Here is a 15,203-nt window from a genome sequence, read left to right as displayed (position 1 = left end):
TCTTTCTTTCAAGGTACGATTGAATCTCTTTACGACGCTGGCTTGTTATCTCCTCTGTTGGAAAGAGTAGAATATCTTAACTTTCATCAACTTCTGGAAAGTGCTATTGTAAAAATATTTACCAACGTCCGTTTGAAGTTTTTGCAGTGTTCGTCCTTCGGCGCGTTTCAAAGGCGTCTTCTTTCAAAGGCTTCTGTGACGTCTACACCTGTTTTAGATTTGATGGGTTGAACTCATGCAAATTTCGAGAAGACATCGATGACGACCAGAAGATGGATCTCCTCCATTGTATCGAGTTATAGATTGTAATTCTAGCATATCGGCTGCTCATTGTTCGTCTTTACCAAAGACCATTACGGGCAGTTTAGGGAGTCTTCCTCGTCTTTTGGACGATGTAAGGTGTAAGTCAAATCTTTTTCCAAATTTTTCAATACTTCGGCAGGTCTGAGACCGTACTGACGTGCAAGACGTAAAACGATTAAACTTCTAGGTTCTTAGAGATTTCCATAAGCGTCCAATAATTGATTATTCTCTTTCTTTCTTAATCTTCTTGAAGAATGAAGAAGCGTGACCAATTACATCAAATGGAATATGGAGGTACATCGATCCGTATATACATTTTTAATTTCCTTGATAAACCCAGTCCTCTTTCGAACACTTTCGATGTAACCATGTGACGAATGCCATGAAACGGAAGGGAGTGGTTACGACTTCGGATGAAATCGAAACTGCTTACGTCACGTTAGATACGCAGAGGGAGGAAGGGAAAAGACCCTGGGAACGAGCTCGTGTCTGTGCATGTACTAAAAATCCTCGAAATGCAAATGTTTTAAAATGTTATGTTATTTTTTTTAGCATTTCGGATTGAACAAAGGCTTTGAGAAAGTTATACAAGTACCAAAATAGGCACACTTTTTTTTTAAGCCCCCTGCAAGGCTTTTTTTGGTATAAGCTAATGGAAGCATTGGCATCCCAAAAAAAGAGAGATGGCGTGACAGACTTGTGAATGAACAGCTACAGTGAATTTCTTAAGGAGAACATATAAAATATTAAGTAAGCGAAAATAACTAGATTATTCATCGAAAAAACGAAATTGAAACCAACTTGTATGTAAGGAAAATTATTGAGGAACAAAATAGAAAGCGGCAGACTTAATGCTGCTTCATACATCGTCTTCCGTGGTTTACGCATCTCTGACCACGATGACAGTAAGCGGTTCTCTCATTGCAACAAACAGCATTTGAAAAAGGACAACACGTCCATACCGGTTGATAGCAACATAATCCTACCAAGAGCACCAGATAACTGTGTTGTTCACTTTCTGAATTTTTCCGCCGTGTTTAAATACCGTCATCTAGGCGCCTACTCACGATTTGCACGTCATAATCGCAACGAACCTCCACTAGAGTTTCCTCTGGCTTCACACTATTCAGGCATAGTTCATCATCTTTCGGGTCCCAACAGACACGCTCTCACTCAAACCTCCCTAAGGGTAGGATAGGTCTACCCCACCCAAAGGGAGACCGGATCTCGCCTCGGCGGCACGGGGCCGCCTTCACTTTCATTGCGCCTTGGAGTTTTGCTCACCCAAAGACTCGCGCACATGTTAGACTCCTTGGTCCGTGTTTCAAGGCGGGTCGGATGGACCCATATGACCGCCAGCGTCCCAAGCGCGTTGTACGAGAACACCGTCCCAACGACCGGCAGCGGCCTCAGAGCACTACAAGCAGTCCATCGCAGTCGACGACCGGCCGGAAGGACGGGACCCCAGCCACAAGAGGCATGCGCTGCAACTTCCTCGGTCGGGCCTGAGCCACGGGAGCCGGGATGTAACAGTCCGGAGCCGAAGTGACCAAAGGTGGTTAAGGTTGGATGCAGCAAGGCTTTTAATTCTTTGGCGCTTTATTTCATTTTCATCTAATATAAGTAGGAGACACGAGTGTTCATTTCATTCACCATCTTCTTGCTTGTGTTTAAGCCTTTCAATTCATCCAAATATTTGACAACTTTGAAGTCAAAAATCTCCCCTTGCCAGAAAGCTACAACACTAATCTTGATTCCCCTTTATAGTCCATCATTTTATCTCTAAGAATCATCAAAAAGATCTTTGGGCATTGCCACAATTTTGTCTTGGATGCCTTTTAAAATCTGCGACTGTCACAAGTTTCTCTGAACTACACCTGTCACGCAATTCTTGCCCTAGGCGGTCACTTGACCGTATAAACCTACATTTTTTTAGCTCTTTATACAAGATGATTGATCAAGAAAGGTAAAAAATATGAAAAACTTTCGAGTTTTTTTGTAGGAATGGAAAATTTCACGTTTAGAGAGATGCATGTGGACGAAAAATGGATGGGAAAATCGTAGCTTTTCTCTCTTCTGTCGTTTATTACTTTGGAGATTTGTTAAAATCAGGAAATAGGGCTTTTGTACGGCACAAAACATATATTAGTCTATAATTTGATTGTTTATCATCATCACTGCTCATTTTAGGAGATTTTAAAGTCACACGCTGCATGTTGATTGACATTATTACAAGTTCCAGTGTGCTACAACTTCGGCTTTTATAGACGAGGAATACTGCGCTCGCTTGAGAGCAAATATCAATAAATCTATCAAAGTTAAACTGTGCTTCTATCCCGAAAATAAAATTAAAATAGAGTTGTCGTTGTGCATTTCCATCCAGAACTCCGCTAAGCTAATATCTGTTGCGTGACCCAAAGACTCTCCGTAGGAATTATTCATGCTGTCTGCTAGATAGCAATTTCAGAATAATCTGCAGATCTCTACGATTATGATTGCTTGCTGCGATCATAAAATGTCTGCATTTTTTTCAAGCATTCTATTGCTACATATAAATCTACATCTCTCTAGATCGAGTGTTGCCGGCGTTTAACTGCGCGGATGAGCCAGCAGTATTTTAACCAATAGGCTTCCTGCAAATTTCCCTTGACGAAAAAATTCCAAGACATAGTCAGTTGTTTTCATGAGAAAAGACAATGAATATGAAAGAAAAGTGAGATGTAAAGGTCTTTATTTTTTTTTTTAGCTTGATAGCAGGGTTTTTTGCAAGGTCCCTCATCATCTTCTGCCTTGTTCAGTTAGTTTCGACTTCTGAAGCTAGATCATCGGCATCGGCCTCTTCGTCCTCATTCATATTTACAGAGGGGGACCTCGTCAATAAACCAGTTTTTGTTACGGCAGATAACCGGCTGAAGTATCGAGCGATTCGCTGCTCTATCAACCAGTCAGTCTTAGACAACATTTCTGGCCGGTGTCGCCTCTTAAACTTGACATTTGGGAAATCAAATTAGAGGCGGTTGTCTTACCAGTTTCCTCCCCTGTCCAGCACACATCTAGGAGATAATTCTTTGCTTTCTGAGACAAGGTGGCTGTTTTTTGTGTTTTCCAAAGAGGCCATCCAAAGTCCACTTGGCTAGCTGGGATTATTCGTCAGAATTTTACCTGAGGTCCGACCTTGAACGTTGTAACCCTTATAGAATGGCAAGCCGGTCTTCGTCCATTTCCTCCTGATCTTATCATAGGCAGATTTTTTTTGTCGGCTTCACTGTGTTTGCCTTTGTTAGGGTGCTTTTGGATGGCAGCCAACGACTGAAACGTCTTGATGCATCCTTCCTCTTAGCAAGAATATTTCGCTGTCTTGTTCTGTCTGTGACGGATTGGGTATAGTTTTCGCGATGACCCGCGTTCAGAGATCTGTGCACGTTGTTGATCATAACAACAATTTTACTTCTCATGAAAGGTCACGCTACAAATACTATTTCTACGTGGAATTTCTTGACGGTGGAAAGCGGAAAAAAATTTTACAGTCTTATTTTCTGAAAACATGGCGCAGTTATTGAATTTTATGGGGCTATCACATTGATATTTCCTATCAAATTAGGGGGGAGCAGAGTTTCCCGTCGTCCGCGGTCTGGAAAAGCCGAAGTCGTTACACACGGGAACTTGTACATCAACAAGCACGTGACATGTGACTTTAAAATCTCCTCTCCTGTTACAGTTTTCTTATTGTGAGCTGTGCGATAGTGATAATTAACAATCAAATTATAGACTTAGGAATGTTTTGTTCCGTATAAGAGCCCTATTTCCTGATTTTAGCAAATCTCTAAAGTAATAAACGACAGAAGAGAGAAAAGCTACGATTTTAACATCGATTTTTCGCCCACATGCATCTCTCTAAACGTGAAATTTTCCCTTCCTACCAAAAATCTCGAAAGTTTTTCGCATTTTTTATCTTTCTTGATCAATCATCGTTTATAAAAAGCTAAAAAAAAGTAGGTTTATTCGGTCAAGTGACCGCCTAGAGCAAGAATTGCGTGACAGGTGTAGTTCAGAGAAACTTGTGACAGTCGCAGATTTTAAAAGGCATCCAAGACAAAATTGTGGCAATGCCCAAAGATCTTTTTTATGATCCTTAGAGATAAAATGATGGACTATAAAGGGGAATCAAGATTAGTGTTGTAGCTTTCTGGCAAGGGGAGATATTTGACTTCAAAGTTGTCAAATATTTGGATGAATTGAAAGTCTAAAAACACAGTCGTTTATTTGCCTCTGTTGATTGGCAAGCCGTCCATAAAATTGACTGATACTTGCGGTGAACATTAACTTAGGATGTAAAAATATGTGTGCAAACCCTCAGAGTAATTGGTTCGATACCATCGCAGTGAGAGCTTTATAAATTTTACCTATTTTGAAGCGATTTCCTTGGTGAAAACCAAGAAAAACCGGGGGGTGGTCTATCTCCCCCCGGAAAAAACCAAAACAGAAACCAGCTTGTCTTTTTGGGTTTTGGGGTAGACCCTTCAAACTGGCAAAGTTTCATTGGAATCGGTGAGATGACATGTAGCACGACTGCCTGGTGCTCTCGTGGACACGTTCTAAATATAGGAAATAGTTTGAACCCGGGGGCAACATGTAATAGTATAGTGTGATCGTCCAGGTGACAGTAGTCACCACCATCGACAACAGCCCTGTCTCAGGACTACGCTCACCCGGACGATCAGACTACACTATCACACAATGCTCTTAGTAATAATCGGCGAATGTAGTCTATTTCACCTCTGTTAGAATGTGTTAGCATCATACAGTTGAGAGAGAGTAGCAACATTGTTTATTTATCAAGTTTCTCTAATTCCGGACTGATTCTTAGGCTGGAGATTGCAATGAAATGTTCAGATGAGAGGTCTAAAGGAAGATGACGAAACAAAAGCAAAAGAATAGACTAATTGTTTAAAGGTCAACTCTAAATTTAATTTTCCCGAGACAAGGCTTTTCTTCCGGCTTACACGTAATCAACCACCCCAGTCTCACTCTTGGGTACCTCACATATTGTAACATATTCAGTGAAACTTGACCTAGAGCTGTTTCTGTAAATATTTTCATGTAGAAGCTGAAAATTCAAGAGAACAAACTTAGTAGCGTCCTAATTTTAAAACGGCTGAATTTAATTTGTTAAAATGCACTCAGCAGCGGGGCCTTATCTCAGTTACGTATTTGACTTGCTCGTCACGAACAGCCTGGATGCTATTCAATCACAACTAAGACACAACTACATCATTCACATACTGTAATGAACATCAAATGGAGCAATGGGGTAGGTGGCATGGTCCCCTGGACTAAGATTATACGTTTTCAAGCAGAGTTTTCGGAGCTAATATGTTGTGACGTCTGGTTAATAAGTAGTGTCCAAACAAACCAGTTTTAGAAATAGAGTCGAATCCCTACTAATGGCCATGACCACCTTTCTGCGACGGCCATTTTTTCTCCCGACTATTGTACGGAAGAAAAGCCTCAAGTTGCTCCAAACGTTAAAAAAAGGGTTTAAAAAAATTGTTCGATAACTTTTTTCTGAGGAATCTCCCTAAAAGAGGAGTATCAAGTAACATGAATTGAGGGGAACCGACTAGAGAAATGCACGAAAAAAATCCTTCCTGCGATCACGCCGTTCATTTTTATTTCCAGAGTCGAGAGCCTCTATCGATAGCATGCAGAGACTTCATCTGGGTTCCAGAATCCCTCCAGTTGCATCCCTTATCCCGCTACCATGGCGAAACTTTGAACGTCTGTTTGCTACCGTTTTACACTGCAACCTCTTCAAGAGAAACACAGGAGATTTTCTAGGTTTTCTGCCGGAGTCAAATCTTATTTTTACTTATTTTGAATGGCTACATAGCTGATAATCAGTTGCAATTATTCTTTCCTTTAAAAAAGACTTAACGTTGAGCATATCCAAAACAAAATAAAGAGACATCGTTTCTATTTTTTCGATACAATAGACCTTGAATGCAATTGCCCCAGTCCAAATTAATTTCAAAAGACCAGTCAAAAGTTGAAGTATTGACGAGCCTGCTCGACACTCTTGCCATCCACAAGTGATTTTAAACTTTTGTCTTCATATATTAGTTCTGACCAGCATATATTTTGATGCTTTTTTTTTGGCGATGTAATTTTGAATGAGGTGCCATTTCCACATCAGTATGTTCTTGAGTTTAGATAAAGCCTGGTAATATTGTTTTACAAAAGGCAACATTTTCTTCTGTGTGCTGGTTTCTTTGTTTTTTAGGTGACCCTGGAGCAGAAGACTCCAGACATGTATTTCTCCAGAACTTCGTCAGGTATCCTCTTTCTTCTTCTAACTCGTATTTTTTAGCTCTGTACGTTTTTTATTAAATGTTAAGCGCGTCAGTTTGTTTTTGGATGCGTAACGCTTCTCCTTCTGCGAATAATCCTTTCTTTACGTTACGTAAAAAGTGTTTACGGGCCGGCACGACTCATGCCGAGCGTCTAGTTAATATGAACGAATTTCTCCGCAGTTGCCCGTATGTTGACAAAACAGAGGCGTGGTTCACAAGGATCCTTTAAGATGTTACATCAAAATGATACCTAGAATATTGAAGGTTTTGTTAACTTATCCTAGCAAACGGCTTTGAAAAAAAAAATCAAACTAGATATTAGTGGTTCTTTTATACCTAAACTACTGTTTTCACTTTATTGATGTCGCCTTACGTACGTCAACATTGTTTCTTGCCCATTATATCAGAAATACAATTCTTGAATACGAAACCAAAGCATCCTTTTGAGGATGTTAATTAAATTAAATTAAATGCATTTATATAGCGCCACATTCCTTTAATTGTCCATGGCGCTTAACAATACTCTAAAAACCGTAAAAATTAAAATCCTAAGAATAGCAAAACCTAAGAAAGCACAAGAAATGGAAATAGATCTCCCCTAATTTGAGATAGCTCTTTTTTGAATTTCTATGAAATACAGGGATAGAGTATTTTCTCTACTTGTTTCTATTTAAATTATCCATCTAAAAGTCTTTTAGCTCGGTTTACTTCGAGTAATTTTCATTAATTAATCTCTCTGGATCATTTTTCCTGTAAAAAAAAAATAGAAAACAACAATTCATTTTTAACTGAACAGATATTTTGGATGCAAAGCAAACACAACTTTACCAAGCACAATATGTAAATATATATATGGCAGCTACACTTGTATCTGATTGGCAGAGTGGCACTGTTGAGATTCTATATTTTACACCAGAGAGCGTCAATAACTCTCCGAAAAGAAAAAAAAATACATATAAATATTTAGGTAAAGATTAAACTAGCCTTGATGTTCAAGGTAACAAAGGATCCTCGCCGACAGTCAGCGACCAGTAAGTCGTAGCCACCATCACGTCTAATTTACATTTAATTTATGAAATACCTGTTCTCACCGATTCTTACCTCTGCTTCTCAAACTCGAGCCTCACGTCATCTCCAATCAGCGTAAACGAAGCCCACTCAGACAATTTGGTAAGGCCGTTTTTTCTCATCCACTTCATGGCTTGATGAAGGGATTCACTGGCACTCTCTCCTCCAACTAGGTGTTCGTAGAACCGACTCATCAGCTGCTCTGTTGCTGAGTCTGGAATGGCCCATAGCGCAACCAACACGGAACGAGCACCAGATCCTAAGAACGCACGGGCAATCCCTATAACTCCCTCGGCTCTTATCTCTCCACTTCCACTGTGACAGCAGCTAAGTACCACCAGTTTAGCTGTGACTTTCACTCGTGAGACATCCGACATCGTCAACATGGAAGCTTGCTGAGGTGGGATAGTGTTTCGACTGTTGGAAGTAGGAATGGGGGAGAGGGCAATTTCTCCCCTTTCAGCGTTACCATGGGCAGCAAAATGAATCAGACTCACTGAACTTATCCGCTCAAGTACCGCCTGCTTCGTTGCTTCCGCTTCTACCAGAGGCGGAACACCCACCAGTCGTCCGACCATCTCCGCTTCCTTTCTTGCGCCTGGCAATGGCGGCAACCAATCGACCTTGGGATTGCCTATTATCAAGGCACCAGTGTTGCTGTGATAGTTCTGTGGACTATCTTGAATGATCTGGAGCGTCGTCAAAGAAGGAATGACACGGATCCTATGAGTCTCCGACAGGTATTCGGCTCCCTCCTTTTCACTCAGGGCAGCAAAGGGAACTTTGTACAACCTGCGGTCAGGGACAATAATGACTTCAGGTTCCTCAAGCAAATCATAAACGGGGGCAATAAACATTTTGTAACACAAAGATAGACTTGAAATGACTCCCTCGTCCTCATCCTCGTCCTCATCCTCGTCCTCATCGTCGTCCTCCTCGACGAGTCGCAATTTTTCTGAGCTCTTTTGTTCGGGGGAGAGAGGTTGCAATTCAACCATATTTAAAGACCGATCTTCACAATCCTCAATGGGCCAAATGCCAAGACTCCGGAAATTATCAGCCAAATATTTACTCAAAGACAAATCTTTGGGCAACCCAGCCTGCACTAGATTCTCTTCCAGTGATATGCTTCGATAGTGAAGGACTCCATTTGTTTTCAAGATCCACAAATGCAGATGATTGTGAAAATAAGAAATGTACAAACAAGTACAGTTATTTTTCTTTCTAAGAATGTTCTCAATGCCAAACCAAGATTGTGGATTAGCAGAAATGTGTGTTTCAACCGAGTACTTCTCTACCATCAAGTCTGATAAGCCACTAGCTCGACCCAACTCCTCAACATAAAGAGCGTCAAGAACATTTCCGGTGCTGCAAAGCAAACTACTAAACAGCTTGTAGGGAAATATTCCTGAGACCTCCAGAAATGATGTTTTAAGCTGATCATTGGTCCCCAAGAAAGATCTCAGCTCCTCATACTTTTTAATGCACAGTTGAAGACACGAAAGGGAGTCTTCGATTTTATTTTGAAATAAATGCAAAATGGCGTAACCTTCAAGGACATCGAACTCTCCTTTTCTATCTCCAATATCTCTGAATATGGATAAGGCTTTCTCTAAGCATACTTCCGAAGCTTCATAATTTCCAACAGCTCTAAACAAAGTTCCAAGGTTTGCAAGATCTGCTGCTTCCCCTTCCTTATTACCGATCTCAGTTCTGATAACGAGCGCTTTTTGGAGATTCTCTTTAGCCTTCTCGTACTGTCCGAGCGACTGAAACACAGCACCTAGGCTTCCGTAGTCATCTCCTTCTCCTTCTCTGTCGCCAATCTCAGTGCTGATGACAAGCGCTTTTTGGATGTACTCTTTTGCATTGTCGTAGTGTCTGAGCGACTGTAACACAGCACCTAGGTTTCCGAAGCATGAAGCCTCCCCCCTTCTGTCGCCAATCTCAGTTCTGATGACAAGCGCTTTTTGGAGATACTCTTTAGCCCTTTCGTATTGTCCGAGCGACTTAAACAAAGTACCTAGGCCTTCGTAGTCATTTGCTTCTCCTCTTCTATCGCCAATTTCAGTGCTGATGACGAGTGCTTTTTGGAGATGCTCTTCAGCTTTTCCGTATTGCCCGAGCGACTTAAACACAGTACTTAGATTTCCGTACGCTGCTGCTTCTCCTGCTCTGTCGCCAATTTCAGTTCTGATGACAAGAGCTTTTTGGAAATACTCTGTAGCCTTGTCGTATTGTCCGACCACCATTAACACCTTACCTAGGTTCACGTAGTCAGTTGCCTCTCCTTCTCTATCGCCAATTTCAGTTCTGATGACAAGCGCTTTCTGGAGATACTCTTTAGCCTTGTCGTATTGCCCGTTCGACATAAACACAGTACCTAGGTTTCCATAGCATGTTGCTTCTCCGTCTCTGACGCAAGTTTCAGTTGTGATGAGAAGTGCTTTTTGGAAATACTCTTTAGCCTTGTCATATTGCCCGACCGACATAAATACAGTACCTAGGTTTCCGTAGTCAGCTGCCTCTCCTTTTCTATCGCCAATTTCAGTTCTGATGACAAGCGCTTTCTGGAGATACTCTTTAGCCATGTCGTATTGCCCGACCGACATAAACAGAGTACCAAGGTTTCCGAAATCAGCTGCTTCTCCTCTTCTGTCGCCAATCTCAGTTCTAATAACAAGTGCTTTTTGTAGAAACTCTTTAGCCCTGTCATATTGCCCCAGCGACTTAAACAGAGTACCTAGGTTTCCGTAGTCAGCTGCTTCTCCTCTTCTGTCGCCAATCTCAGTTCTGATGACAAGCGCCTTTTGGAGAAACTCTTTAGCCTTGTCGTATTGCCCGAGCGACTGAAACACAACACCTAGGTTTCCGTAGTCAATTGCTTCTCCTTCTCTGTCGCCAATCTCAGTTCTGATGACAAGTGCCTTTTGGAAATACTCTTTAGCCTTGTCATATTGCCCGAGAGACTCAAAGACAGTACCTAGGTATCCGCACTCAATTCCTTCTCCTTCTCTGTCGCCAATCTCAGATCTGATGACAAGTGCTTTTTGGAGATACTCTTTAGCCTTGTTGTATTGCCCGAGATCCTTGCAAACAGTACCTAAGTTTCCATAGTCAACTGCTTCTCCTTCTCTGTCGCCAATCTCTGTTCTGATGGTAAGCGCTTTTTGAAGATACTCTTTAGCATTGTCGTATTGCCCGAGCGACTGAAACACAGCACCTAGGTTTCTGTAATCAGCTCCTTCTCCTTCTCTGTCGCCAATCTCAGTTCTGATGACAAGCGCTTTTTGGAGATAGTCTTTAGCATTGTTATATTGCTCGAGCGAATGAAACACAGCAGCAAGGTTTTCGTAGCATGATGCCTCTCCGTTTCTGTCGCCAATCTCTGTTATGATAACGAGTGCTTTTTGGAAATACTCTTTAGCCTTGTTGTTATGACCGAGCGACTGAAACACAGCACCTAGGTTTCCGTAATCAGCTCCTTCTCCTTCTCTGTCGCCAATTTCAGTTCTGATGACAAGCGCTTTTTGGAGATACTCTTTAGCATTGTTATATTGCTCGAGCGAATGAAACACAGCAGCAAGGTTTTCGTAGCATGATGCCTCTCCGTTTCTGTCGCCAATTTCTGTTCTGATATTAAGCGCTTTTTGGAAATACTCTTTAGCCTTATCATATTGCCCGAGATCCTTGCACACAGTACCTAAGTTTCTATAGTCAACTGCTTCTCCTTTTCTGTCGTCAATTTCGGTTCTTATGGCAAGGGCCCTCCCAACATACTCATTCGCTTTTAGGTTTTCGCCAAGTTTATGACACATAATTCCGAATCTTGTGCAGGCGCTTGCTTCTCCACTTTTTTCACCAGTTTGTCTCTTCCTATTAACTGCTTTTTCATAAAGTTGTTTGGCATCTGTAAACCTGTTTTGACTTTCTAAAATCTCTGCTAGAGCCATGCTTACATCTCCTTCTTTTACTAAGTCACCATTCTCGCTGTATAAGGCAAGCAGTTTCCTGCCGTATCTTTCCGCACTGATGTAGTCAGAGATACTACGATAAGCGCCGAAAAGAGCATGATAAATAGCCCTGTAAATCATTAAAAACGGTCGTGAAGTAAATTGGTGTTTGCTGTTTTGATCGGTGTTATCTAGCAAAATCAAGCATTCGTTCCATATTTCTGTGGCTTTCTGAATGCGATTTGAGTTGAGCAGGAACAGGGCAACTAGTAAGGCGATGCTCATGAAAGCTATCATGGCTTCTGCCGTTAAGTTTCCATTGCCATCCTCTCCTGTTATTAGGGAAACAATATTTTTAGTAACACAAGATAACCGAATGCTTTGATAATCTGGATTCTTAATAAGTCACTACAAACAGGAACCCATATGTGAATTACAAAAACGGGCTGAGTCGATTACACCTGGAAATTTTTGCAACGAGCTGAAAGTCTTAGAATTCATAATATCGGCATAAAACAAAAAAATAAGTGAAGAAGAGGCGTGGATAAGTGCAACTAGAGCACATCAACGGATCACATTCGGTAAAACTTTTCACATAAGTTTCACCAGCACAGTTTTTTTTGAAAACGGACTGTCAACTGTTATCCTAGTGATTTTTTATCTAGATGTTTCGTTTGTTCATCTTATGAAGTAAAAAAAAAAATGACGTGCGCTTGAGTTTGACTAATGGTCGTATGTCGGGGGGTGCGTCACAAACTAGGAGGTTTTAGAAAGGTCGCGGGTTTCTTAAAAAAAAAAAAAGAAAGGATTGGTAAACTTTTTACTACAACGTTCTAGAAACATTTGAAAATGTTGTTCTAACAGTGTCTCGCCGAGTAATGAGCTTACTTATCTGAAGTATATGGCTGAAAATATAGTATTGAATTTAGTTTTTGATCTCGTGACTGTGGAAACCATCAGTTTGCTTAACAATCTTAGCTAATAAAGTTGTAATGTTTTGTATAAAACCATAAATGTTCAAAGAAAGCAATTTTGCAGCGGAGATATGAAGCGTCCTTTCAACGGAAAAGTACGTTCATACTATGTATGCAATCACAGTGAATTTAAGTAAGTTTCAGTTTCTCTAAGAAAATTAAAACATCTTTCTTTGTGAGCGCTCAGCTTCATGACTTATTTTCTTATGCGAGACTCTGGCGCTTTAACAGACAAAGAAACATATTATGACCTTTAGGAAAATATTTACCGTAGAACCCACCGCTAATATCCAAAGATTTAGGTGAAGGGTATCTCGATTATGATACGCTTGTTTTCAAGTCGAATCTACCGCGATCTCCGAGCGGCAGATCGTAGCGAGGGATAGTCTACAGCATAAATAGAGATCTGATTTTATGATCATCAATTTCTCAAATTAAACGATACTCAATAACCTTAGTTAATGAGGATAAATTATACGGAATAAAGCCACAGAGATTTGAAAAACTCGCCGTAGAACTGAACGAGTTTATTTCACTGCGGTGGCGATTCAATCGCGTCATCAACCGCTTTAATGAAGGTCTAACGCTCGAAACGAGACAGCTACATATTGCAAACACAAGGATCGAATAAGCAGTTACTGGGCTTTTCCATAAGAGCCTTACCTCTCTACAGTTACTGAATAACGATAGCTGATAAAACACGAGTGACTAGAAAAGATTTTCAATCGCACTTACCAAGATGTTGACAATGTGGCTGATGCTTTGAAAATGAAACAACAAAAATAGCGAATTACAGTCGGAACTTTTCTCTACCATTCGAACTTCCGCTGTCTCAGTGTTTTGGGTATCCAGATCAATTGTGTTTGAGATTATTCTCTTCCCCCCTCTGGGCTAATCGAAATAAAAGGGAAAAGTTTCAATTATATAATATTTTGTGTCCTCTCGGAGGGCCTACGCCTTTCTATCGCGTCCTATTTAGGTTGAAATTTCCCACAGCTAGTGGTCACATGATAACATGCTTATTGATGTGAGTTTGGTTTGGCTCCCGCTCATTTAGCAAGGACCTCGTAGGTTATGACCCCGAGCCAAATATTAGTACCCGTCCCGTCCTGCCCTACCATTCAATCAATAAGTACACAGTATTTAGGTTTTGTACGTCACACTATTATCACTAATTATGTAATTGAATGCGAAACATGAAAATTGTTCTTTTTTATTCTTTTTTTTAATAGGGAACGTCGGGCTTCAGTGTTTACCCCTTTGAAAGGTTTGATTTTCATCACAAGATCGATCACAATAAAACCTTAGTTTCTTTCTTTAACTCTTCACGATCAACGTTATTTTGCCCAGGTGCTCCGTGTTTATCTGGGACTTAGAGAGAACATTTTCTTACAGCTTGGAATCGCCATCACTGCCTCTATAAGTTTATTTACAGTTTTGTCGAATATCTAGGCAAACTTAGCAGTCAAGAAAACAAGAGAGTTCCGAACAAACTCTAGCATTCTGATCATTAGTTTGACCGCCTCTGATCTCTTACTGGGTGTTTCCTCCCCGTTTTATATCATTGTACATGCGATAATTCCTAACGGAATGAATATCGGATGACATAATCTACAAGATAGCGTTACCATTACTAAATTTGTAAAGAACACTTCCTATTATCATGTAAATTCTGCTCAGTTGGGTGAGATATGTTGCGATTGTAAAACCTATGAAGTACAAGGCTGTAGTTACAAATAAACGCTTAAAGCTGAGGTTCGCGGTAATCGTTTGGATAACAGCCCTCACAATATCGTTCTTGTTTTTCTCTTTAGAAGCCGTTGGTCTTCTCAATAAAGTCACTCTTGTCATTCTTGTCATTTTTCAGTTTCTCACCTTTACCCTATTGGTGTATTTTTATGGCATTGTTTACATCGAAATACGAAAACGGAACCACATCCAATTCAGCGAAGTCATTTTCTAATCAAATCGAGGGCTGAAAGTAGAATTACGTCCACGGCGTTTCTGCTGACAATTGCACTTTTTATTTCTATCGTTCCTATAAGCATTGCATACGTTTAAGCGCTACCTTCGACTTTTTTTCTTGTAAATTCAGTTTTGCGATGGGCAGAAATTTTTTCTGGTTAAACTCCTTCGTAAATCCTGCACTGAATTTCTATAGGAACAAACGATATAGGAAGGCTGCACCAAGACTCTTCAAATTTAGAAAGCCTTGAGAAATTCGGCCAGCGGTTCAAATAGGTCGTCGTAAAACGCGGCACCGCGATTCCTTTACGTCTGTAAATGGTAAAAAGCTTATTCACACCGGGAGAGTTCAACACTTCACACGTTCTCACTCGGGCAATGGACACACACATGAACCCTGGAGTACTGATCATGTCTGGAGAACTTAATGTTGCAGTTAAGGAAAAACCTAATGTCATTTCCACTCTTATTTTACTATAAAACCATCGTGAAGTGTCTCTTCCTTTTACTCGAGCTATAATGTTGCAGATTTAAACTTGCAAAAGAAAGAAATCAGCTCGAGATCAAATTCTTGTGATGAATACGCATTT

The 15,203-nt window shown here is 40.7% G+C and overlaps 1 protein-coding gene across 1 annotated transcript; it reads right to left on the bottom strand.

Annotated features, from left to right (window-relative positions):
- Positions 1-6,971: 6,971 nt before the first annotated feature.
- On the bottom strand, positions 6,972-13,397 carry LOC113675178 (uncharacterized). Its single transcript, XM_089189127.1, has 3 exons — positions 13,384-13,397; positions 7,755-12,006; positions 6,972-7,403 (listed from the first exon to the last, which is right to left on the bottom strand). Exons 2-3 carry the CDS (start codon positions 11,969-11,971, stop codon positions 7,358-7,360), a joined length of 4,263 nt encoding a protein of 1,420 aa, XP_089045253.1. The 5' UTR covers positions 11,972-12,006; positions 13,384-13,397; the 3' UTR covers positions 6,972-7,357.
- Positions 13,398-15,203: the final 1,806 nt, after the last annotated feature.

This window comes from Pocillopora damicornis, chromosome 12, assembly GCF_964200805.1.
Source record: "Pocillopora damicornis chromosome 12, jaPocDami1.2, whole genome shotgun sequence".
Lineage (NCBI taxonomy): Eukaryota > Metazoa > Cnidaria > Anthozoa > Scleractinia > Pocilloporidae > Pocillopora > Pocillopora damicornis.
This window is presented reverse-complemented; position numbering and strand designations above follow the sequence as displayed.